Source organism: Hemiscyllium ocellatum, chromosome 10, assembly GCF_020745735.1.
Source record: "Hemiscyllium ocellatum isolate sHemOce1 chromosome 10, sHemOce1.pat.X.cur, whole genome shotgun sequence".
Lineage (NCBI taxonomy): Eukaryota > Metazoa > Chordata > Chondrichthyes > Orectolobiformes > Hemiscylliidae > Hemiscyllium > Hemiscyllium ocellatum.
The window spans coordinates 61252956-61280870 of record NC_083410.1 but is presented as its reverse complement, the minus strand read 5'-3'; the positions used below and the strand labels follow the sequence as shown (position 1 = coordinate 61280870).

Genomic DNA, 27915 nt, shown 5'->3' with positions numbered 1-27915 from the left:
CATAGTCCCACAACCCCGCACCGCCCGTTTCTACCTCCTGACCAAAATCCACAAACCTGACTGCCCCGGCCGACCCATTGTCTCAGCCTGCTCCTGCCCCACCGAACTCATCTCCGTGTACCTCGACACGGTTCTGTCCCCTTTAGTCCAAGAACTCCCCACCTACGTTCGGGACACCACCATCACCCTCCACCTCCTCCAGGATTTTCGCTTCCCCGGTCCCCAACGCCTTATTTTCACGATGGACATCCAGTCCCTGTGCACCTCCATCCCCCATCACGAAGGACTCAAAGCCCTCCGCTTCTTCCTTTCCCGCCGCACCAACCAGTACCCTTCCACTGACACCCTCCTTCGACTGACTGAACTGGTCCTCACCCTGAATAACTTCTCTTTTCAATCCTCCCACTTCCTCCAAACTAAAGGAGTTGCCATGGGCACCCGCATGGGCCCCAGCTATGCCTGTCTCTTCGTAGGATATGTGGAACAGTCCATCTTCCGCAACTACACTGGCACCACCCCCCACCTTTTCCTCCGCTACATCGATGACTGTATCGGCACTGCCTCGTGCTCCCACGAGGAGGTTGAACAGTTCATCAACTTTACCAACACCTTCCATCCTGACCTCAAATTCACCTGGACTGTCTCAGACTCCTTCCTCCCCTTCCTAGACCTTTCCATTTCTATCTCGGGCGACCGACTCAACACAGACATCTACTATAAACCGACTGACTCCCACAGCTACCTGGACTACACCTCCTCCCACCCTGCCCCCTGTAAAAACTCCATCCCATATTCCCAATTCCTTCGTCTCCGCCGCATCTGCTCCCAGGAGGACCAGTTCCGATACCGTACAGCCCAGATGGCCTCCTTCTTCAAGGACCGCAGATTCCCCCCAGACGTGATCGACGAGGCCCTCCACCGCATCTCCTCCACTTCCCGCTCCTCCGCCCTTGAGCCCCGCTCCTCCAACCTCCAAGACAGAACCCCACTGGCTCGCACCTACCACCCCACCAACCTCCGTATACAGCGTATCATCCGCCGTCATTTCCGCCACCTCCAAACGGACCCCACCACCAGGGATATATTTCCCTCCCCTCCCATATCAGCTTTCCGCAAAGACCACTCCCTTTGTGACTCCCTCGTCAGGTCCACACCCCCCACCAACCCAACCTCCACTCCCGGCACCTTCCCCTGCAACCGCAAGAAATGTAAAACTTGCGCCCACACCTCCTCCCTCACTTCCCTCCAAGGCCCCAAGGGATCCTTCCATATCCGCCACAAGTTCACCTGTACCTCCACACACATCATCTATTGCATCCGCTGCACCCAATGTGGCCTCCTCTATATTGGGGAGACGGGCCGCTTACTTGCGGAACGCTTCAGAGAACACCTCTGGGACGCCCGGACCAACCAACCCAACCACCCCATGGCTCAACACTTTAACTCTCCCTCCCACTCCACCAAGGACATGCAGGTCCTTGGACTCCTCCACCGGCAGAACATCACAACAAGACGGCTGGAGGAGGAGCGCCTCATCTTTCGCCTGGGAACCTTCCAACTACAAGGAATGAACTCAGATTTCTCCAGTTTCCTCATTTCCCCTCCCCCCACCTTGTCTCAGTCGGTTCCCTCAACTCAGCACCGCCCTCCTAACCTGCAATCTTCTTCCTGACCTCTCCGCCCCCACCCCACTCCGGCCTATCACCCTCACCTTGACCTCCTTCCACCTATCACATCTCTATCGCCCCTCCCCCAAGTCCCTCCTCCCTACCTTTTATCTTAGCCTGCTTGGCACACTCTCCTCATTCCTGATGAAGGGCTTATGCCCGAAACGTCGAATTTCCTAATTCTTGGATGCTGCCTAACCTGCTGTGCTTTAACCAGCAACACATTTTCAGCTGTGATCTCCAGTATCTGCAGACCTCATTTTTTACCCATGTCCCCCAACAACCCACCCTCCCATCCTGGCACCTTCCCCTGCCACCGCAGGAATTGCAAAACCTGCGCCCACACCACCTCCCTCACCTCCATCCAAGGCCCCAAAGGAGCCTTCCACATTCATCAAAGTTTTACCTGCACATCCACCAATATCATTTATTGTATCTGTTGCTCCCAATACAGTCTCCTCTACATTGGGGAGACTGGACGCCTCCTAGCACAGCGCTTTAGGGAACATCTCCAGGACACCCACACCAATCAATCCTACTGCCCTGTGGCCCAATATTTCAACTCCCCCTCCCACTCTGCCGAGGACATGCAGGTCCTGGACCTCCTCCACCACCGCTTCCTCACCACCCGATGCCTGGAGGAAGAACGCCTCATCTTCCGCCTTGGAACACTTCAACCCCAGGGCATCAATGTGGACTTCTCCAGTTTCCTCTTTTCCCCTTCCCCCATCTCACCCAGCTCCCACCTTCCAGCTCAGCACCGTCCCCATGACCTGTCCTACCTGCCTATCTTCCTTTCCACCTATCCACTCTACCCTCCTCTCTGACCTATCATCTCCATCCCCAGCCCCATTCACCTATTGTACTCTATGCTACTTTCTCCCCACCTCCACCCCCCTCTCATTTATTTCTCCACTCTGTCAGCACCCTGCCTCTATTCCTGATGAAGGGCTTTTGCCCGAAACGTCGATTTTCCTGCTCCTCGGAATGCTGCCTGAACTGCTGTGCTTTTCCAGCACCACTCTCATCTAGACTCTGGTTTACAGCATCTTGTTTTTACCCATAACATTTGCTGTGTCCAGTGCTTTTAACATTTCTTTATAATGCAGAGCGAATCAAATTGTCCAACTGGCAACTATCATGTTACCGTTCGCAGGAGAAAGCTGAATCATCCACTCAGCACCTTTGGCTGAAGTTGGTTCCAAATGTTCAGCCTCATCTTTTTTATCGCCATATTGGGCTTTCCATCACTGAGATGGAGATGCTTGTATAGAATCCTCCCTCCTGTTAGCTGTTTAAATGTCCACCACCACCCAAGACTGAATGTGGCAGGACTGCAGGTCTTTGATTTGATTAATCGGTTGTGAGATCACTTAGCTCTGTTAATTAAGTGCTGGCTCCACCTTTTTACAGATGCTTACACCTATTCTGTAGCTTCTATCTACTGTAGCTAAAATTAATCCTGTTTTCACTCAATATCTGTTTGCATATATTCACCAACACAACTTATTCCATACTAAAAGGAATCCTCTGAAATCTGTCCCATGGATAAAGCTTAGAACATCTTTGCTCTATATGGTCCAGTACTGTATCACTTCTTGAGAAACTGGTGAAAATGTGACACTAATTTTAAATAACTAATGTTATGCCCTTTTTTCAGGAAAGGAACTACGCTTTCACTTAATTTTTAAAATAGTCTTGTTGAATTTAAAATGGCTCCTGGCAAACACAGAATGGGCCAGTTGTCTGCTTTTGGAAACTTCCAGCGATTAACAAGAAAAAAGCTAGCTCTTTGTCTCACTGGTACATTTCACCTCCCACATTTCTATGAATATTACAGTAAGACTTACACAAAGGAGCAACAAACAATGGGTGGAATTTTCCCATGAGCGGTGTTACCTATGGCGAGAAAGTTGAGAATATATGGAGAAAACTTAAAAATCAGAACATCACCATCAAAAAAGAAATTTCAATTTTCCCCTTTAGACAGCAATGTCAGAATCTCATTAATGGGTAGTGACCACCATTTTTTATTTTGTTATTTGCTGAAGTCACCATATTTCTTTGAAGTTCCTAATTCTTCCCTCCTTCTCTGAGAAACCAGGCAGCGCCAGTTCCAAATATGAAGGCCAAAGTGGTAATCTGGCAGCAGCAATTAACCATCAGCTTGTCCAGACCCTCATCCAACTCTGTTCTCACTCACAATGGCCCTGCATGCTCCAAGGATATGGTCATCTTCCACAAGTCGCCACCAGCATACCTCCATCCTCACCACATCGTCAGCCCAAGCTCAAACAACTTCACACCATTTTTTTTTATTCATTTACAGGATGAGGGTGTCACTGGCCAATTTATTACCTATCCCTAATTTCCCAGGGCATTTAAGAGTTAACCACATTGTTGTGGGAATGGAGTCACATGTAAATTCCTTCCCTAAAGGACATTAGTGAACCAGATGGGTTTTTCCAACAATCGACAATAGATTCAGGGTCATCATTAGACACGTACTTCCAGATTTTACTGAATTCAAATTACACAACCTGCTGTGGCAGGTTTGAACCTAGGTTCCCAGAGCATTACCTGGGTCTGTGGATTAACAGTCTAGCAATAATACCAGTTGCCATTGCTTCCCATGTCAGGAACTCCCACATGTTGGGACATATGTACCTTTTTCACTTTGCATACAGCAAGACATACACATCTACATTTGTTAGATCTTACAATTTTTAGTTTCAATTCTTACAGTTCACTGACTTTCTGCTTACTTGGAGGCTGCCAGCTCCTGGAGCTTGCATTGTTTTTTTAGCACTGAGGGAGCTTGTCATGTTCGGAGCACTGATCAGGCAAGGTGTTGAATGTGTCATGGTTCAGTGCCGTGTTTCAACAATGTGTCATCTATAGAACATGCCGCAGCTTCCACAGTAGAAATGCTGCACACATTTGAAGCAAATGACCATGTGTGAGTGTGAGAGAAGCAATGTTTAGTAGAGTAATTCCAGACCAGGAGGTTGACTCTGGTAAGTCAGGCATTTGATCCGACCTTGATTCCTGATGAAGGGCTCTGGCCCGAAACGTCGAATTTCCCGTTCCTTGGATGCTGCCTAACCTGCTGTGCTTTAACCAGCAACACATTTTCAGCTCTGATCTCCAGCATCTGCAGACCTCACTTTTTACTTTACGAATGAGAACAAGGAATAAATGTTGTAAAGTTTTAAAAGTTCAGCTGTCATTTAGGATTACAATTGTTTGAATGCCAGTTTATATTCCTTGTCTATTTCTGTTAATTTGTTTGACTGTAATTGTTTAAGAATTTAATCCTGATGACAAGATCATCTGTATAGGAGCAGATTACTTTATGATTCAGACAGTGTGCTGAAGCTCAATTAACATCAGTTAATATCATTATTGACCCAGTGTGTTACAGCTTCAGATAGGTGTGTTTTTTTATATTGAACTATATATGAGCAAAAGGGAGGATAAATGAAAAGAAAAGGAGAATAAGTAAAGTAAAAGAGTGAGTGGATAAATGAGAATGAACAAAGGTAAATGAGAATGAATGAATGAGTAGAAAGTGAGTGTGAGGGTAAATGAATGAACGAGAGGTGGAATAACTGAGTTTGATTGAGTGAGAGGATAAAATTCTGTGATTAGGAATATGTGCTCTTGGTCACATAAATTCAGTTTTTCTAACAGGAGAACTAGGAGCAGGAGCAGGCCATCTGGTCCTTCGATCCCAGTGCACCATTCAACATGATCATGACTAATCTCTTCACGGCCTCAGCTCCACTTACCCATCCTCTCACCACAACCCTTCATTCACTGTTCAAAAAATGATCTATGTTAGCTTTAAAAACATTTACTGAGGAAGCTTCAACTATTTCACTGGGCAGGGAATTTCATAGATTCATAACCCTCTGGGTGAAGAATTTCCTTCTCAATTTAGTCCTAAATCTGCTCCCCCTAATTTTGAGGCTATGCCCTTTTGTCCGAGTTTCACCTTCCAGTGGAAACATCTTCTATACTTCTATCTTATCTATTTCCTTCAAAATTTTATATGTTTCTCTTAAGACTTCCCCCCCTCCCCCATTCTTCAAAGTTCCAATAAATATAATCCCAGTGCGTTCAATCTCTCCTCATAAGCCAACCCCCTCAACTCTGAATCAACCTCGTGACCCTCCTCTGCACACCCTCCAGTGCCAATACATCCTTTCTCAAGTAAGGAGACCAAAACTGCACGCAGTGCTCCAGGTGTGACCTCACCAGCACCCTATAAACCTGCAACATAACCCCCCTGCTTTTAAACCCAATCCCACCAGAATATGATTTGCTTTCCTAATTACTTGTTGTACCTCCGGACCAACCTTCTGCGATTCATGCACAAGGATACTCGGGTCCCTCTGCACAGCAGCATGCTGCATTTCTTTTATCATTCAAGCAATAGTCCTTCTTACTGTTATTCCTACCGAAATGGATGATTTCACATTTATTAACATTATTCTCTTGATGTTATCAGTATAAACCATTTAAGCAAAGTGTTTTTGAAAAAAGCAGCACAGGAAAACACTGGTCCTAGTTAATTCGAATTATTTTATAACAGTGAATTTCAAAATTGTGAAAATTCTCCTTTAAAGTTTGAAGTCAATAAATATAACAGGCAGTTTCTAGAAAATGTTTTCTATAGGATTGGGGGTATATAATCATTTAAAGCAAACAGCTGAAATCCAAGTGACTCAGCCAAACTCTATAAACCTAAGTCCTTGATTGCCTTCGCCACTTGTTCAGCTATTTGAATACCTTGTGAAGTTTTGAGATGCTTATTAGGTTAATGGCTCCAGACAAGTGTAAGATTGCAATGGGTTAACACCATGGCTAAAGTAGCAGAGAAAGGAATTATACATGAATATGTTAATGGCCCTTACATTAATATCTCATATTATAATTTCAAGGCTCATGTTCTTGAGGTGCCCCATGCTGCTCATTGATTAAGACAGAAAATTCATTTCTGATCCTTTGCAAGTGCTATTCTATGTTAAATTCTCTAAGAATTGGCCATCTCCCCATCCAGTATTCCAAAAAGGAATTCTCCCTCCTTTAATTCACAGAAGTAGAGAAATCCTTTGGTCCACAATAAATTGAAATTAAATATCTGGAGATCTCATAGCAGGCAAAATCAAAAACCTGGTAAAAGTGCAGGCACATTGTGCTGTATCATCATCAGTATAGAGTATTACCATAGATAAACTGTGACAAAATACATCAGAAAGCACACATCCATTAATTTCGTCATACTGGAAACTGAAATAAAATGTAACTACTCACATTTTGAATTTTGTGATTTGAAGGTACGTTCTTAAAATTTTCAGTATCAAATAGAAACTGCGAATCCATGCACTTATATCGGCTATTCAATAAGATTTTGCGTAGTTTCTGATATTGTGGCTTTTCTTCATATTTCAGAGTGCTCACATAAGAAAAATAGTTGATTATTTCACCTGTAAGACCATTCAAGGATACAAATTAGGAAAACAAATATCTGATTTAATGAGTGCATTTAATAATTAGGACTATCCATTTATTCTGATAGTGAATTCTCCAGCCAAACTGAAACACAGCAGTCTGTTCTCCAATAAGAGTTTATATCACCGTCAATATTATCAGGAAGGTTTTATATGCTAAAATGTGTAAGGCAGCCTTTACATTTATACACAAGAATAAGTGCTCCTAACCTTACCAAATTTAGTGATGCAATGTAAAGGGATTGTCAATGCCTTAGAGAATAACATAAATAAGACTCGTCAGCCTGAGACTGTGGCATAACATCGGATTCAATGCAATAACAAAGAGATATTAAACATACACATAATTGATCACGAGTTGAAACTAACAGGGGACTGGGCTCCTAAATCTTTGCACCTGCCTCTAATTTACAGAAATCATGACTCCATGCTGCCTGCATATTCTAAATTGCGAGCAAGGGATTTGAGAGCAGCTTCGACCCAAAGCTGCCAAATGTCAAATCTAAAAATCCACAGCATCGTAAATATGAAAAATTAACACCAAGAAAATGTATTTAAAAATAATGGCATAGGAATATTATGATTCTTTTAATCAAATGCAGCCAAGCATTTGTTTCTTTAGTATCTGTGAAGTTTGTCTCCATCGGACGTTAAGCATTTTGTTCAGCAATTTATTTTGCAACAGCTTCTCCATATTTTTGACTGGCTATGTCCTGTACACTATATGATTATAAGTAAAATCTTTCTGCTGACCACAGCATATGCTTTCGGAAAACTATTCTATCAGTAAAACATTCAGTGTTGCTGGCATCAGTACCAAAACTTTGTGTTGCAACCATTACGTTTTCTCTACATCTGTCATTGTGAACATTTCTCAGCCGGACACACACAAAAACTGATCATAATGGCAAGTGACCTTTCAGCTCACTGTGATTATAATTAAAATAGAGTTGCTCCTTAACAATAATATAGTAATATCATCATCTTGTGCGGGCATAACTGGCCCTGAGGTACTCATTACTAGACCAAGTGAAGCAAGGGATGGTAATGAGCACCTCAGGGCCAGTAATGACCATAATCCTTGAACAAAATGATGTTATCACTATTATCAATCTATGTGGCCTTATTCTGTCTTCTATACTTGTAACAATGCTATTTTTCACAATTTTTGCATTCCAAAGGCATTTAATTTAATTCTTAGCACTTCAATAATACAGGTTATAACTTCTATCAGTGATCCATTTAAAACAGAGTGCTTCACTAGTGGTGCACATAGTCAGTTATCACAGACTTTCCAAATGTTCTCATTATATTGTTCTGCATGCTGCTATACAAAGACCCTGATTTTCCCCATGATAGAAAACATCTCCACCATGGCAAAAATACTAGAAGTCTGGAAAGCCAAGACCTGCATCAAAACCTGACATTTCTCACATTTTCCAGGGTATGCTGAGCAAGTAACTGAAGGCAGCTGACCATTTAAACTATCCACATACATATAATATCAGCTCTGTAGAGCTGAATCTGTGTAAAATATGCATAAATCTCCTGGAACTATCCATTCTTGCCAACAAGTGTCATACTACAAAGAAGTGTCAAGATGAATAAGTGTGCTTTTCTCAATAAAGTGCAGTCTGCAGCATAGAAATTTAAGAACTGCAACTTTTTTTTTCCACACAATGATCACGGACATTACAAACATCAATGAGTTGGCATAGTTCTGTAAAGATGCCTCCGGAGTCATGCCAATGTTGGATAATAGGTGAATCAACATGAAAAAAGAAGGGTAAAGGATGGTGGGTGGGAGTTATGAGTTAGTACTGAGTGGCATACAGGTCATAGGGCAAAAAGAGATCTTGGGAATGATTGGGGCCAGATGGGATATGGGAGGTCATGGGAGACAGTATATGGGCACAGTGGTTATGAGGATCCATGGGGATGGATAATCTTTAAACTTAACCACAATGTGGATGGGGGTATGACATGGCAATTTAAAAATAAAGGGCCTCTCATGTAAGGTGGAAGTGAAGTTTGTTTTGCCTTTCAGAAGGTTGCAAGTCTCAGAACTAACTTCCGTGGACATCACTAAAGCTAAGAGTCATAGAATAATTTTACAGCAGAGGTAGATTGACTGCTTTGTTGGTCAAGAATCTATGCTTATTGGCAGTATGCAAGAATGTGTTGTTTTATTTAAATTCATTCACAAGATGAGGGCATCACGAGTTATGAAAGCATTTATTTCCCAGCCCTGAGGGCACTGCCACGGTTCTGTAGTCACATGGATGGCAGTGTCCTTCTGTAAATGATATTAGTGAACCAGATACATTTTTCCTGACAATCATGGTCATTATTAGATTCATAATTCCAGATTTTTACTGAATTCAAATTCTATTATCTACCATGGCAGGATTCAAATGCAGATCCCTAGAACATTGCCGGAGTCTAATGAAGAGTTCCAGCCAGAAATGTCAATTTTCCTGCTCCTCGGATGCTGCCTGACCTGCTGTGCTTTTCCAGCAACACACTCTCATATCTGGATTAATAGTCCAGTGATAATACCACTAGGCCATTACCTCCCCAACCATAATTAAAGGCCATAATCAGATTAGTCATTATCTTACTAAATGGAGGAGCAGGCCCAACAAGGTCAAATAATCTTCCTCATCTTCTAAATCTTTTATTTATAGGTTCGTAAGTTAGTAGCCACAGGAAGAGTGCTGGCAGCTAGGCAGCTGTTGCTGAGAATGATGGTAGGCCTTCTAACCAGCTCACCTCAGTACACTCACTCCAAGCACACTGCATTGCGGTTTGTTTGTAAACTGCTCACTGCCTTTGCGAGAGAAATCAAGAATCCCAGGCAAAGTCAACCGTGAGGCGGGTGTGGGTTTCTCAAACTGTAAAAGGGCTGGAATCGCATTTTGCAAACCGGAGATGAATATCCCAGATGTAACAGCTGCCTGAATGAGGGGCAGAGGTAACGGAACACGCATCGGCACTGGTATTGATGATGTCATTCATTTTTTTTCCCCAATGCTAAGCACCACATTATTTTGGTTCTTGATAAATGTTGAATAAAGAACATGCATTATTTGCTCTGCAAACAATATGATTGAGAAGACTAAAAGCTTGGAATAGTTCAGCTACTGAGCCCATGTAGATCTGTACAGTGCACTTAGTTCTATAGGAGCAAGGCAAAAGTGAGGACTGCAGATGCTGGAGATTAGAGTTGAGTGTGTGGTACTGGAAAAGCATAGAGGATTAGGCAGCATCCGAGGAGCAGGAAAATCGACATTGCAGGCAAAAGCCCTTCATCAGGAATGATACCAGTCAATTTTCCTGCTCCTCAGATGCTGCCTGACCTGTTGTGCTTTTCCAGCACCACACTCTTGACTTAGTTCTACAGGAACCTATTGATTCTGAGCATGACCTTTTTGTGGCACATCAGCACCAGTCTATCCTCATTTTTTCATTTGTGAAATATTCTGGACAGGAATTCTGGGTAAAAGTTCTTCTTTCTCTGAGTGTCAGCCTAGATTCAGTCAAAAGATTATTTGTTCAAGTCCCATAGCAAAAGCTAGACTGCGTTAGGTGGGCTGAAAACCCAAATGCAATACTAATTTGGTCCCACACTAATGGATGCAGCATTTTTTGGATGTAACATTAATCCGAGGCTTTGTTACCTTTACAGGAAGATGGAAAGGACATGGCATTATTTTGGAAAATAGCGTGAGTTGTACCAATGGTTTTAAGGAAGGAATCCTCTGTCATACAAATCTCACAAGAATCAATAGCCATGTCATTGAACAGAAATCTGCAGCTCAGCTATAGTGAAGAAATGGAAGGGGAAATAACATTGCTTATTCTCTGCAGCCATTCAAGTTAATTAAGTAATCCTTTTTAACCTAAAATCCAATTAGCATATTTACTTAAAACGAATCAATAGAGTTGCATTTTAAATGCTAATTATGCATCTTTTTTCCACACATAGATGATATGATTCATCTGATAATGGGTATAAATGGAGGACAGTGAAATTTTTTTCATTAACTCAAAAAAAATGAGATAATCATTTTAGTGGACATTCTAAAAGGAGCTCCCATTCAAATTGGGACAGATTACTGAAGATTGTCATTGCACAGTACTAGAAATACACTAGTGTATTTGTACATTGATGCACTTACTGCTTTCAGATCCAGAGGGAAAACACTGGTGCACAGAGGTAGGAAGGTTTTCCATAAATCTGGAATAAGAATAGCGAATGCATTATCATAAGTCACAGGAATACTTTCCAACAGTAAAGGGTTGTTAGCTACAAAACCTCAGATCATCGAGAAAATGTGTAAAATTGAATATTTTACATTTTGACTTCAACTCTTTATCATAATAGTCTTTCAGAGCATTTAATCTTTTACTATGGATAAATGCAAAGAAGCTCATAAAAGCTCAAGCATATTAATTTTCATCTCAACAAAAATGAAATGAAGTTTTTCTTGCAATTTCATGTTAAAATGTTTTATCAAAAGCCGAGTCATTGCAATTATCTGCATTAATGCTGATACATTAATGTTGGACTGGGGAGAATTAGCATATCACACATCATATGCATTATTATAAATACTTTAACATCTATCTCTAGATTTAATTACCTTTAATTAAATAATAAATTATTACATACAAATCTGTATTACATCACAATGTAATTTTAACACTCTGGAAATAGGATTTATACATGCTAATTCTGATCTGACCATCATCAGATTTGACACTTCATGTAGTGAATTTTGAGTTACTTTCCATTTTTAGTGATCTAAAGGACAAATAAGAACATAGAAATATAGGGAAAGCAGTAGGCCATTCAATCCTTTGAGCATGTTCCATCATTCTAAGAGATCATGCTGATCTGTGGCCTAATTCCACGTACCTCCCTCAATACCTTTACTCAACAAAAATTTCTCTCACTCAGATTTAAAACTAACAACTCATGCAGCATCCACTGATGTCTGGTGAAAGAGACTTCCAAACATCTTACCACCATTTGTGCTTCCTAACATCTGACCCTCATTCTCAGAGTAAGCTGCCTAGTTCTGGAATCGCCAATCAATGGAAGTAATTTATCTACCCTATTAAGGAAGATCTTGAAGACTTTAATCAGATAACCTTCTAACTTCGAAAGAAAATAGATCTAATTTACATAATCTCTCTGCATAACTTAATCTCCAAAGTCCAGATATCATTCCTGTAAACCTATGTTGTACTCCTTCCATGGCCAATATGTCCCTCCTAAAATGTGGTGCAGAGATCTGTTCACAGTACTCAAAGTGGGGTCTAACCAACGTTTGTGTAAATGCAGCATGATATCTGCACCCTTGAACTCCAATTCTCTAGATATAAAGGTCAGTATTCCATTTACTTTCTTCATTATTTTCCACCCCTGTTTGCAACATTTTTAAAAGACCTTTCCCCAGTTTTCCAAACAGTTATGTCTCCCTCTTTTCATCTCCATTTACTTCCTTCTGATTGCAGTTTGTCTTTAAGGGCTGCTTCGGGTCTTAAACTTACCTTGGTGTCCTTTAATGGTATTCTTGGCTACCACTGTCAAATACTAAGTATTTTGATATTGTTATGCCATCTACAACAATTTTTTTTCAAGTTATTGTTTTTAGGATTCTGTCCTACTGGTTAAGGTTCAAGTATCTACTTTTATTTTCTTATTTTAAATTAATTCATAATTTCCAAAACATCTTAAAAACATTGGAGAAAAGGTTTGGAAACATTTCCAACATTAAATATCAAATTTAATAAATCATCTAATTTCTTCATATCTTAAATAGACATCTTCTTAATTCAGTAGTTTTATTTGAATGTGAAGAAACCACCTAGTCTTGAAATTGACAATGTCAAGAACTTACTGTTTAAGTACTCTGAATAATGTCACTGAAAAGTGTGTATATCTAAGTAGACATTAATGGAATGGAACTTGTGGATAATTTTGTCAAGAACACCAAACACGTTGAAATTACTATAATATTTGTAATGAGAATTTAAGTTTTACCATTGTGAATGAAAATAATACTTGGATTGTGTAGAGGTGAAAAGTGATTTTCTAAAGTCACGGATGAGCTTTGATGTTTTTTTTCAATCTGTTACAATAAACATTGAATAGTTATTACAAAACTCATACTTGATTTTAGCTTCTTGAACTGCTGCAGGATCCTTCAAGCTCTGCTCCCAGGGTAGCTTCCCACACAGCCACTGTAGCATGCAGTAGCCGAGGATTTCCAGGTCGCCTCGTCTGGATGGAGCTAAGGGAACATGATTGAGGAATGGGAATTAAGAATGAAGGATTAAAAGTCAGTCAAGGCAAAAAATAGAGAAAGCTTTCATTTAACTCCTGTTGATGAAATGTGTAAAATCCAAGCAGGCAAGTGTCTTGTTTGTTCAGCTGTATTGGAGTTGGAACGCCCAGGTTTTTGGCTGTGGTTCATAGACAGGCTGTGACTTGTGCAGTAAAAGCAGGGGTCAGTTTCCTTACCTCCCCTAACCTCATCCTTCCTTAGTCTGGCCTGTCACATGAACTTGATCCCGGTGGCCTCTGACATGATCCAGACAGCTCATAATCCAGCACCAACACTTGCTCAAAGAGCCAGCAGTAAAACAAAGAAATAAATGTCTGCCTCTAAATTACTAACATATGTTCCAGGAAGTCCACAGGATCTGAATCACCCGTACAGAGACCCCGCTCACAGACTAAACAGTGATGGCCTTTCCTTTGCTGAACAAGTACTAAAAGTTTGAGGCAATGGCAAAACTGCCATCTAGTGTAGAACAGAAATGGCAACAAATAAAACTTAAAGGGGATTTGTTTGGTTTGGCAGTACATTTTCCAAATAAATAAATTATTTATTAAATTAAACTGTTGAACACAGGAATCACTCAAAGTGTCATTTATCATTTCATGTTTATTGAAATTCTTTTAACATAGCAAAAATGTTGGAGAATGCAGCGGCTTAATCTGTAATCACATAACATTATCCTAACTCCTAATCTAATAGGGTATACCAAAGCATGCTTCTGCAATCTAACACTCAACATGCAATCCCTTGGGAAGCTTGTTATCTGTTCTTATGATCTGGCATGGATACATAAAGTTTGGGGCAGCTGCTACCAAAGCGCAATGGGGACCTCACTATCTGAGGTCCTTCTTTCAAAATTAAATGGGGGTCGTTCAGTTATCAGACCCTCCCAGTGCCTCAAACACATGTAAATATAGTTTTGTACAAGAAAGAGATGCCTTTGGTTTGTCTGTCGGATAGAGTCAAACTCCAATGTTTGTTTGTTTCCTTGATATGCTACTGGAGAGAACTGAGCTGCATTTGTGACTATCACACACAGTCCTCCTATAACGCAACCCCGCATTATAGATAAATCACATTTTAGAAACAGTGCTTAAAGTGTTGGCAATGTAATCGTGTTACAACCAACATACATTTTAAAAGTTCATACTGTAGAAACAATATCCCCAACTTGTCGATCGCATTGCAGTGAATTTGCATTGACGAAATGCAAGTTAAAACAGGAAGATCTGAATATAAAAAGATATTTATGAATAATGTACACTTTTGAAATTTTAAAAAAGTGTCCAGCCATGGAACATGACTCCTATATTACAACCAATTTACACTGCATTGCAACTTCATTTTCTGAGAATTCTCAGGCTATGGATTTCTTATTAACTTTGTGGAATGATGCAATCTAATGAAAACCCCTTAATTTAAATCTCTGTTATTCCACATCTCCTCAAACAAATACTAAAGTTATATTTGTTCATATATATAAAACTATTAGGATTCAAAATACAAAATCACAGGTTCCAAGAATCCCCCTTTGAATGTGGACTATTCACACTCTACAGGTGGGATCCCCAAAAATGTCCAAGTCACTTGCATCTAAATCTCACCGCTTAAGAGCAGTATGCAAACATGCTACTTTTCCCATTATGAATGCTGCATTATAGACGAGGAACCATAAACTATACAATCACAAAGGGAAAGCATTTGAGTGTGGAACATTAATTGCTCAGAATTCATTGCTGGCAACATTAACAGTGTTTGGGATTTGCATAAGGCTGAAGCATTTTCTTTGTTTGGCAAAAGGTATATTACAAAACCAGAAGGAAAGGTGGAAGTGCATGGTAGTTGAGGCTCAGTATATATTGGAAAACATAACACCCATTTGTCAATTGTATTACCCACAGTGTAAGGATGGGTTGTTTTTGCACAGAGCGAATGAATTAGTTAAAATGTCATCACCAACTCAATGAGCCAATGGTCTCCTTTTAATGCAGTAACCGTTCTATGAATCTATGATTCCAAGTCTATCTAAAAAAATTAAACACACCTAATTTTATCTGAACAACAGAACAGGGTTCTACAAGAACACAATTATCGATTCTCAATTCTGAGGGTTTAATTTCTATTACAGCATGTATTCATGTTACCTCCTCCACAAATTCCGCGACTACTGCATAGCATCTAGCTTTAGAAATTATTGAATTACTGGAAAATAATGTCATCAGATAATCTGATCCAATACTTGTACAATTGATCCTCAATAATATCTAATCCTATAATAAATTAAATCCAACTCAGTTTTTTTGTAGATGTTTAGCTGTGGCAGAATGGTAGTTTTTGTTTGCCTGATTCATGGTCAAAGGCCACTTCTGAGATCAGAGCACATATTCTAAAGTGGAATCTCAGCATAGTACTGAAGGATTGCTTTACTAGTGGAAGTGTCTTTTTGCAGAGACATGAAACTAAGACACAGAAGGTTCTGCCACCAACCAGAATGGCAGATTGTTGCAAGGTCCAGCCACTGAGCCATCTTTAAAGACATTGGGTAGGGTATGAGTTGGTTGCCCACCACAAATCTTTGATGCTGAGGCCACTGATAATAGCCCCTTTAATAGCCCCTTCTCCTGCACTGAGTGGAGGGCTGCAGCCAGCTAGGGCCTTGCAGTAGCTGAAACACAACTAGAGAAAAGGTGGTGGTTTCTGGGTGGCAGAAAAGAAACCCAAGCATCAGTTCGCTTTTCATGCTTTGACCTATGAGGCTGAGTTAAAAATGGTTGTAGGCCACCCTATTGAGGGATTCCACAAAGAATCTCTAACAGCAGTGAAAATGTTTAAGTTGTCTGGTTCTAAAATCACTGAAAGAATGCCTCCATCTTGAGTAAAACGAGCTACAGCTCTTCCATAGCTGGACAAACTCGAACACAGTCCTGCAGCATCAGGGCCTGTCTGCTACTCTCAACTGAACAGTGAGAGCTCCCTCAGGCCACTCTGACTTTTCAATCACAAATCTGGACCTGAATGTTAGTCCAGCTTCAGCGACCCAGTGCAAGACCAAAAATTCAGTCCTTTGTATTGAAATCAATCTGAACAGATATTACCAGATATATTATTTTGTCCATATGCATATGCATGGTTTAATGGAGTTTGTGCTACATTAGAAACTGTAATATCTCCTGGCATTGATACAGAGCATCATTTCTTTTACTCTAGGTTTGGATGAGGCTTTACACCCTGTCTTTTCTGTCAAGATGATTTTATCTTTGGAAACATGGATAAGATGATTTTCAAATTTGTGAAAAGGGATATTACATCACTTAGTTTTTAAGAATATACACAATAAAAACAAGATCAGGCCCTTTGAGCTTGCTCCACCATTCAATAAAGTAATCTCACCTTGCAGGGCAATTCTTGCATTGAGGAAATCTCTTGCTGCATTCTCTCTAAGGCAAGCATATCTTCTCTAGGTGAGGAGATCAAAATGTGCAGAACACTTCAGGTGTAGACCAGTGCACAATTTTTAATTGTTCCAAGGACTCCTTTTGAGAGTTACTTATGATTTTATGCAGTTACATTGTGGTTTTTGGGAACTATATTTTCATTCTCACTGATTTCTTTATTAAATAATATTATCACGTAATAACTTTAGCTTCAGTATTTGTATTGATATACAGGGTATTTGTGGTTGCAAAAAGGCAAAGTTCAAAGTATTCCTCGATATCCTCAACCAGTATCAACCGCATTAAACATAAAGCCACAACAAAGAAGGCTTTAGTTTCCTTGATGTCACAGAATTTTAAATCGACTTAAGAAAACAGAAGTATTTTTCAAAGTAAGTGATGTGTACTTCTGCACACAAAAAGCCATCACCCAAAACACACCTTCTGCAGAATGATGACACAGCTAGGATACTTCTAATGCATATGCACATAGCTGAAATATTTTATACAGACAGTTACTACCTTTTTGAAAGTATGTCGAAGCTCTCAGTCATAGATTTAAATATAAGGACTGACACAGTGTTCATAATAATAGCTTCCACTACAATCTTCACCACACAGAAGCTCCTAACATTGGCAGTCATAAGCTAGGGATACAACATTCATTCGCAAGTAATTCATTACCTCCATGATTCAAAGTTTTCCTAGCTCCTAGTTTGTTCATTCTCTCTTCTTTCAGCTTCTTTCTCCCTTCTCTTCCCTTCCATCTTGAGTTTTTCTCCCTATCCTCCACCGCTGATGTTTCCTCTCCTCCTTCTGTTTCCATTGCCCTGTTTTGAGGTTTCGCTAGAAAATTCTAAGCTGTAAATTCTTAAAACTGGAAGGCAAGGATTGGTAGACCACAGCAGCATGCCTGCCTTACACCTCAATGGCTGTGAATATAAAACCTTAACATCCTTCATTCACCTGCCAACATACACACCCAAGAATTCACGCTAGATATTCAATGTGCTGATCTACTGGGACTGCATGTTACTGACAGACTTTTAATTCAAGGAATACTTTTCAGCCATATTGCTTCACTTGGCTCCAAGTTCCCCACCCCAATCCTCATTTTCCTCACCTCCCCTGCCCCTAGTGTGCTTCATTCTAGAGGGAATTTGAAATTTATTTCAAACCTGGGAGAAAAATATTCCTGAGCAGCCGTAAACATTCACACTCCATTTCCTAATAACTTAGATGGCAACTGAACAAATTACCAAACTTATTTAGCCCCCTCTCGTTTCCTTTACTTTACACAATGCGACAATCAACAGTGGCCTGTTGTAAAGGTAGGCTAGTGCCTGGAATTCTTCTTAAAGGTTTCACTATAGAGTGCAAGATAACTGTAATATATAAAATTACATCTAAGTACACTCCTGTGTTACATCACTGTGATAAAGACAAATAAAGGGCTGAAACTTAACTTTTTTTGGAAAAACTGCATGTCACATTAAGTTATGTGGAATGATTCACACTGCAAGGCCTAGCGAGTTTTCTCACCACATCTTACTGACCTCACCACATTATTTGCCATTTGACCCCTCAGGGTGAGAATCGTGCCTAAATTCCACGCCATCCAATAGTGTACAATTCCCAAAACAACTTGCCGCTCAGTGGAGATCCTCCCTAAGACCAGCAATCCTTGCAACAGTGCTATCTTTTAAAGTCCACTGCATACCTCCAGGAATGTTGCCATCTGGAAGCTGTGGGGCTCAGTCGTGGAAGGAGTAAGGCGAGATCTCAGAGATAGGGAAGTTGGCATGATGAAAGGTCCTTGCAAAGGGGATGGTTGAAAGAACTACTCCTCCTGGAGGTCCAGCAGCGGAAGGCACGCTATCAGATTCTGCCCGAGTAGCCAGAAATTGCCATACAGATCAGTGCCATCTTCATGATAAGGAATGAAATAACTCCACAAAGGCCAGTATCCCGTCACTCTTTATTTACACATGGAGATTCCTTGACACTGATCCAGCTCCCTCAGAGCCAGATCTCAGAGTGAACAGAACCTCTCGATACTCCTGTTCTTATCTGTCAGCCAGGGCTCCTTGTTAGGGACTGTTAATCTGGTCCAATCAGGGTACACATATTCTATGAAGTCTACCTAGCTGACCTCACTGCAAGGAAGACCATGAAGCTTCAACTGTATTCTCTGCTCTGCCGGCATAACTGCATCACTCTGCTCTTTGCTGCCTCTCATTACTTGTACCACCACATTCGCCTCCCACTAATGCGTAAGCTCTACTGCCCCTCTGTTACACTGCAACACCTCCCCTATCATAACATTTGCTACCCCCCTCAAGATCTCAGACCATTAACTCTGCATAGCCTATGCACTGCCTCCTCACTCCCTTGGAACGCCTCAACACTTTTCTCCCACATATACCAGCCCTCAGAGCTGTACTACCCATTTGCATCCCACTTATTCAGCTCCTTTGTCAGTACAGGAGAAGAAATCCCATTACAAGGTGGAGCAACATAGCGCAGGAAAACAGGGATGTGATATCTGAGCCCTCACCTCCTCTGAGGAAAATGTTTCTTGCATTAGCAGGAAAAGACAGCAAACGCTCCTCTGGGGACCCAGTATGTTCACCTCACTGTAATGGTCGCATTAACCAGGTGTCAAACTCCATGAGTGCAATGTCTTCTTCCTTGTATGCATTACAGGTAAACCTATCCTCCGAAGGACAACCATGCAGAGAGCAGTTCCTCCAACTCCCTGGATGAGAGTGTAAACACATCAGAGAAATCATCTTTCAGACTGGCTCCAGAATTCCTGGCTGGATAATGACATCTCAGTCAGCACCATAAGGTCTCACAGAGAGTTTCAGACACGGACAGCTCTGCATGTGGCTGAGGGATAAACGGCCCAGCCCACCTGTAGTCAGAGGACTTCAGGAGAGCAGGCCCTTTCTCAGCCCCCCAGCAGGAGGTAAGGCTGTGGTCTCAGCTTGGAGGGACTTTCTGTAGATGCACAGGGAGGAGCAGCGATGCAACGAACCCAATGACACACTGGTCATCTTTGTTCTCACACTGCAGCTGTATAGGCAAGCAGTCTTGTGACCACTCATCTGTCTTCATGGTCAGGTTGTTGACTGCCCCGGAGACACAGGCCTAGCACCTAATGGTGAGTCAACAACAAATCACCCCATGCATTGGTTCCTCAGGCCTGAAGGCAAGGCAAGCATGGGAAATGGGGCCTTGAGCCTACTCCACACAAGGAGATAGAGTAGTGCCATGAGGCACCTGACCAAATGAGGCCCCTCCACAATCTCCTCTCAGGAACCAGAGGAGGGGGTTGGGACTGGGCACTTCCACCTCCGGACCCTCAGCATGTCTGGCCTGTCTGAGCATAAATATGGGGTCAAATCTGACCAAACCTTTAGGGCCAACACACTCCAGTATGGAGCAGGCTCCCCTCCAAAACCCACCTACAAAGGAGAAGGGAGCTCAGTGTGTCACAGAGGAAAGGAAAGAAGGAGAAATTTGTACAAATGGCACTACAGGATGCAATGGCTACAAACGTTATGCAAATCATTTGATTTGTATACAATGATATGTGAATAGCTTTTTTATTTCATGAACCCTTGTGCTTCACCATTCTTGTTGTTGTCTCTGTCTCTGAGTAGGGTCTAAACACTTTGTAGCACCCTGTGGCATCACTTTGTGGCCTTTAATGAGGCATAGTGGTTGTGACTAGACTGCAATGATCACCAAATCCATCATGACAGCAGGAGTATGAACAGCACCAACTCACTCCAGTATCTTAGCATCCCCTAACCCCCAATCCTCACTGTCTACTGTTCAGCTGGCTGTGTCCTGAAGAAGGGTTACAACCGAAACATAAATTTCTCCACCTCCTGATGCTGCCTGGCTTGCTGTGTTCTTCCAGTCAAAGAGTGTGGTGCTGGAAAAGCATAGCCAGTCAGGCAGCAGAAGAATCAACATTTCAACCATAAGCTCTTCATCCTCTGCAATGCTCACTTTCTCCCTGCTGTGTTCTTCCAGTCTCCTGCCTGTCTACTTTGAATGCCAGTATCTGCCGCTTTTTGTCTCTAACCAAGTCTGCCCTGCTAGATCAGTCTGCCTTCAGTGCGGAGGGAGAGAGCTGCGCACTGGAAGATGCCAGGATGGCTACCTGGAAGTGGAGCTCCAAATGTCAATGGTGGAAGGGTATGTGCAGTTGGTTCTGGTGAATCACGCCCTGGTCTGCAGATTGACCCTACGCAAGATGGAGCTCTTTTAGAGCAGTGAGTTGAACTCACAAAAGGTCTTTAATAAGCACTAATGAGCATCATTTAGGAACTCACTGCTGTCTAGTGAGAATCGTACCACACTGTGTGAGGAAATGAATAAGCTACTGTGAAATGATCTTAATAATTGAGATTGGCCTGACTGAAATCTCACTCAAATCTACTGCTCATTTCCTCATTGCCCAGAGAATATTAACATTTTATTCAAAGTAACTTTCATTATCAGGTTGATGTTCGGAGCGTTTGGATTCAGGATTGAGCAAAAGTCCCTGTCATCTAAAATGCTGGATAAGACCCTGGAGTTTTCTAATATCCAAACGTATTGGACAAAATCCTGAGCTCAGGCTGCATCAAACATAGACACAGCCAGAATGGTTTCAGTCTGGGACTATTATTCAGCCTGGAATTCCAATTTACACCTCCATTCGAGGAGAACAATCAACCAAACCTAACACTCTGGACTGAAACTAACTTTTACACCTCCGCAGTGTGGTGCTGGAAAAGCACAGCAGGTCAGGCAGCATCCGATGAGCAGGAGAATCAACATTTCGGACATAATCCCTTCATCAGAATGAGGCTTGCTGATGAAGGGCTTATGCCCGAAACATCGACTCTCCTACTCTTCGGATGCTGCCTGACCTGCTGTGCTTTTCCAGCACCACACTCTCGACTCTGATCTCCAGCATTTATAGTCCTTACTTTCTGCTAACCTTACACCTCGGCTACCCAACACAGCCTACACCTCCCCAACAACATTCAAGTTCAGCAGGTCTGACAGCATCTGTGAAGAGAAATCAAAGTTAATGTTTCAAGTCCAGTGATCCTTCCTGAGTTCTGCATTCTGAGGAAGGATCACTGGACCTGAAATGTTAACTTTGATTTCTCCTCACAGATGCTGTCAGACCTGTTGAGCTTTCCCAGCAACTTCTGTTTTTGTTTCTGACTTATAGCATCAGCAGTTCTTTTGATTTTTACCAAACATTCAACTTTAATCAAAATCCATTTACACGTACTGTTAACTATCAGGAAGTCAATCGACTTCAGAAGGGACCACCAGAGAAACAATGGACGACACAGATTTGAGGGGAGATATCGGGGCACACAGTTTGTGTAATTGCTAGGTGATCTCACACCAGAAGAGAACTGTTTCAACAACAAGCTTCTGCAGAACCAGTTTCTCCTCAGGCCTTCCAGCTCTCACAAACAACTTTAGAACCAAGAACCACAGACACTGAACCAGGAAGCCAAACCAAGGGCATCATCACAACAAAGGACATCTCAGAGAGGGAGGCGGCAAGCAAGCGCTATCCAAACCGCAGCTTTCAGACACAAGCCTTTTCCAAACCAAGAGAACTGACAGCAAGAACCTCAGCAGCCAGCTGGACATCAAAATTCCGTTTTCCCCAATGGTGAGCTGAAACTCCCAAGACCCGTGGGTGGCATGGTGGCACAGTAGTTGGCACTGCTGCCTCACAGCGCCAGAGATCCAGGTTCAATTCCCGCCTCAGGCGACTGACTCTGTGGAGTTTGCACGTTCTCCCCATGTCTGCGTGGGTTCCTCCAGGTGCTCCGGTTTCCTCTCACAGTCCAAAACAAAAATGTGCAGGTTAGGTGAATTGGCCATGCTAAATTGCCCGTAGCGTTGGGTGCAGGGGTAAATGTAGGGGAATGGGTCTGGGTGGGTCGGTGTGGACTTGTTGGGCCGAAGGGCCTGTTTCCACACTGTAAGTCATCTAATCTAATCTAAACCCCAGAGTTTCTAACCTAGATAGCATGGAGGGGAAGGTGGATGGTGACAGTGTATGGGACCCCAAGAGGAGGGAGCCTGACTAAGGCTTCTGTGATTAAAACTGCTGGTTAGGTTTTAATAGTGTATTTAATTACTGTCCTCTGTATAATTGATAGTGTTAATTTCACTGTTTAGCGCTTTTGCCTGTATTTCTTGTTTTATGCTTACCTTTTGTATCTAAACAAACGCAGACATCCTTTTTCCCAGAAACACCTGGCTACTGCCTTCTTCCTTGCACATTCCCTAAATATGTCCAGTGTCAGAACCAGGGGTCTGGGAGTGATTCAAACCACCCAAAAATCAACAGATTACTGATTGCAAACCAGCACCCCACAGGATGGAAGTGACAATGTATGGTGGTCCAGCAGAGGTACAGAAGAAAACTTTTGATTCTCCAATTGTAAGGAAATCCGCTGAGCAGCATGCTGAAATAAATCCAGTGGGCAGTCAAGAAAATATGCATGAAATGGTTTTACTTTAATACACCTGTATGAAAGATAACTCTGCCAGTTTATGACTAGATAAACAAGATTGAACCTCACGAAGTTTTAATCCTGACTTCATAAATGATGAGGATAAATGCCACAAGTTCATCTGTCTATCGGGTTGGCAGACCTCTCAACAGTGCAACATAGTTACAGCCATCAACATAGGCAAAATGGCGTACTGCAGATGCTGGAGATTAGAGTCAAAAGTGTGGTGCTGGAGAAGCACAGCAGGTCAGGCAGCATCTGAGGAACAGGAGAATCGACGTTTCGGGCAGAAGTCCTTCATCAGCCATCAACATATCCAGGCTTGAAAGAGTGAGCCTCTGAATACCTAGTTCCCCAACACTGTGCCAGCATTTGGGAAGAATGTGTGCTTGCAAAGTATATAGAGCATGCATTTGATTCACTTCATTATAAAGGAGCTTTTCACTCCAATTTGGAACGCAGAAGAACTAGAAAATGGGTACTGCCAGATATTCTAGTATAAAGCTATTTCTGCTAGACCAGATTTCTACTGCAGTGCTGCAGAATCTAGTAATCAAACCAATAAAATAGGTCCTGACTTGTATGTTGGCAAATAGACAATACTTTAAAAAATGCCTCATTTTGGTAATATACTGGTATCTCCAGAGAAATTAGATATTGACTACATGCTTCAGTGACTAGAAATACGGCCGCACAACAGTCTGTGCATTAATCTAGACACTACCATTTCAGTGACACTAACAATGTTTAAAAGTTCAAACAGAACTCGGATACAGTAATAATTCCCAGTAATTATCAAAAGCTGACAATGCAGGATTTTAATTAATAAAGTTATTCATTGTGCTCTTTCGTAATTTGCTTGTAATATTGACAACAATAAAGTATTTTGCTCCATGATAGATCAAGCAGAACAAGCTTGACCTCTGCTTTGCTTCAAATGATACGTAAAAATAATGGGCAACACTATAATTAGTCTGTCTGTGTAATGGGTGTACTGTATTAGAACACTGACATGAACATTCATGTTTACTCCACACTGAAAGTGACCATTAAGACACTCATCAGTCGGGCAGACAGCTTATTTTATCTGCTAACTCTATAGACTGTGAAGAAAATAGGTTCAAGTAAACTAATATGTCACAGAACTGCAGTCCTTTACTGTGCCAAAAGCAATTTCTATTTCTGTTCAGCATAATGTGCAGAGAATGCAGTGGAGCAAAAAGATTAATAACTCTTCATATTCTGTCAAAAAAATAAAAGTAAGATTCAAATTTAAAAAGTTGTTATTAACCAAAACTGAATTTGACAGATAGAATCAAATCGATGCAGTGAACTGTCCAAAACTATGGAGCTTTCCAAAATTGCATTCTTCCTCTCAGTGCTGCAATTGTGAAAGCTGAGGAAAATCAACTTTCAAGCATGGAAAACAAGCTTTGTCTAGGAATTTCTGAACAACTCTTGCTGCCTTGCCACTGTTCTACATTCCTGATATGTTTTGCTGATGATGGACAGACTTAGGAAAGTCATAAGGTGAGCTCTGCCTCTCCCTTGCTGAATAACATAAGAAATAGGTGCAGAAGTAGACCATCTGGCCTCTTGTGCCTGTTCTGCCATTCAATAAGATCATGGCAGAGGTTTTCCTGGACTCAGCTCCATTTACCCACTCACTCTCCATAACCCTTAATTTCTTTACTGTTCAAAAATCTATCTTTGCCTTAAAAAACATTCAATAAGGTAGTCTCAACTGCTTCACTGGGCAAGAAATTCCACAGATTCACAACACTTTGGGTGAAGAAGATCCGCCTGAACTCAGCCCTAATTCTGCTTCCCCTTACTTTGAAGCTGTGCCCCTCATTCTAGATTCACCTGCTAGTAGAAACATCCCCCCCTGCTTCTGAAGTAGCGACTGCTACTGTGACCAGTCCAGTTTAGTTTCTGATGAACAATGATTTCCAGGATGTAGATTGAGGACTCTCAACAGTGATAATGCTGTTGAATATCAAAGGGAGATATTTATGCTGTTTTACTTTTGTCATCATTGCCTAGCACTTGTGTTGTGCAAATGTTATTTGCTGCATATCGGTGTTTTGTCCCGATCTCTCTGCCTGCGTACAAAGACTGCTTGACTATCTGACAAGTGCCAAATGTAGCTGAACATTGTGCAAACTTTCTGTAATCAGTCCCACGCTTGATTTTATAATGGAGGAAAGGTTTCTGAGAAAGCCACTAAAGATGGGTGGGCCTATAGGCTGTTGTGTCACCACGTAGTTCCTAACTCCCAGTCAGGAGATCTGGGTTCAAGTCCCACCTACTCCAGAACTATGCAAAAATGTCTTTGAACAGGATGATTAGAAAAGATCCTGGTGAGCTTACGGCACTGCTGAAATATCCTTGGCCTGATAACTGTGTTACAATTGTGATGAGGGTGACATGTGCTGGTAATTCCACTAGTCACACCATTCATATAAATATTTTCATAAAATGGCCAACTGTTTCCATTTTGTTCTGCTACCCAGAATGAAAGACACTTTCACCAGATTTCTGAACTGAACTCTAAACAAGACTGTTATAAAACAAATCTCACTTCTCAAATCCAGTGCCAAAACGAGTGGGTCCTGACAAAGGCTTTCAGCCTGAAATGATGACTTTCCTTCTCCTCGGATGCTGTCTGACCTGCTGTGATTTTCCAGCTTCACATCTATTGACTCTGCCAAAACTAGTGAACATCTAGGCTATAATCTGCAGTTAAACAGTGTACGTTAGATGGGCATCAGATTGTTTTCACAGGTGGGCGTAATATACAGGACCGAAGAGCCTGTACTGCGCTGTAATGTTCTATGTTCTGTGTTCAAACAATATTCCATTTTAATCCCAACACAGACTCACAATACAAGACAGCAAAATTCTGCAGAGCAAATTCAAAAAGGGCAAAAGAAAGAAAACACCTTTACTGGCCAATGATCTGAAAAGCAGAATGTAGAATTTGGTGAATCCTCACAGTCCATCAGGTTTCTTGTTGACAAAATCGCATTACTGACAGTTGTAGACTGGTGGAAAACCTTCCAAACAAGCTTTTGTTAGCATGGGAATCTAGCAAGTTTCAAAGTTTTCGAAAGTAACCACGGTTCAGCTTCTCAATCTTTAAAAGGTAGTCAAAATACTGAGAGTCACAGAGTCGTATAGAATGGAAAGAGACCCTTTGGTCCAACTTGTCCACATGACCAGACATCCCAATTTGACCTAGTCCCATTTGTCAGCATTTGGTCCATATCCTGCTAAACCCTTCCTATTTACATACCCATCCAGATGCCTTATAAATGATGTAATTTTATCCACATCCACCACATCCTCTGGCAGCTTGTTTCATACACGTACCACCCTCTGCATGAAAAAGTTACTCCTCAGGTGTCTTTTAAACGTTTCCCCTCTCACCTTAAACCTACACCCTTAGTTTTGGATTTCCCCATGCCTAGGAAAAAGGCCCTGGCTGATCACCCTATCTATGACCTTCACGATTTTATAAAACTCAATAGAAGGTCAACCCTCAGACTCCAGGGAAAACTGCCTGAGCCTATTCAGCCTCTTCCTATAACTCAAACTTTCCAGTCCCTGCAACATCCTTGCAAATCCTTTCTGCATGCTCTTAAATTTAACATCCTTCCTATAAATGGGCAACCAGAAGTCTATGCAGTATTCTGCCTCGCCAATGTCCTGTACAGCCACAACATGACATCCAAACTCCAACAATCAATACTCTGACTAATGTAGGTGTTTGACAGCTTACCTTTTTCACTACCCTGCCCACCTGAGACTCCACCTTCAAGGAACAATGCACTGTCACCCCTTTGGTCAGCAACACTCCCAGGGCCCTACTATGAAGTGTATAAGTCCTACTCTGGTTTGCCTCATCAAAGTACAACACCTCACATTTATCTAAATTAAACTCTATTTGCTACCCCTTGCCTTACTGGCTCATCTAATCAAGATCCTGTTGTACTCTGGAAATCTTATTCTTCACTGTCCATGACACCTATTTTGGTGTCATCTGCAAATGTACAAACCATACCTCCTACACTCACATCCACATCATTTTATATAAATGATTAAAGGCAGGGGAATCAGCACTGATCCTTGTGAGACACCAAAGATCACGGGCCTCCATTCTGACAAATCTACCATCTTCCTCCATCTCCTACCTTTAAGCCAATTTTGTATTCAATTGGCAAGCTCCTGCTGGATCCCATTTGACCTCACCTTACTAACCAGTCTACCCTGCGGAACCCTTGTTGAATGATTTGCTGAAGTCCATACAGACATCTACCGCTCTGTCTTCATCAATCTTCTGTCACCTCTTCAAACGGCTCAAATCAAGTTAGGGAAACATAATTTTC

The 27915-nt window shown here is 41.7% G+C and overlaps 1 protein-coding gene across 4 annotated transcripts in view; it reads right to left on the bottom strand.

Moving 5' to 3' along the window:
• The window catches only part of LOC132819777 (serine/threonine-protein kinase VRK1-like), a 119985-nt gene that overhangs the window by 26851 nt on the left and 65219 nt on the right, over window positions 1-27915 (bottom strand). For all 4 annotated transcript variants that reach the window (XM_060831529.1, XM_060831530.1, XM_060831531.1 and 1 more), the window contains 3 exons: window positions 13365-13485; window positions 11365-11423; window positions 6987-7159 (listed from right to left, as the gene is read on the bottom strand). In XM_060831529.1, the coding sequence (XP_060687512.1) occupies window positions 6987-7159; window positions 11365-11423; window positions 13365-13485 (353 nt within the window). The remainder of the gene's footprint in view (window positions 1-6986; window positions 7160-11364; window positions 11424-13364; window positions 13486-27915) is intronic.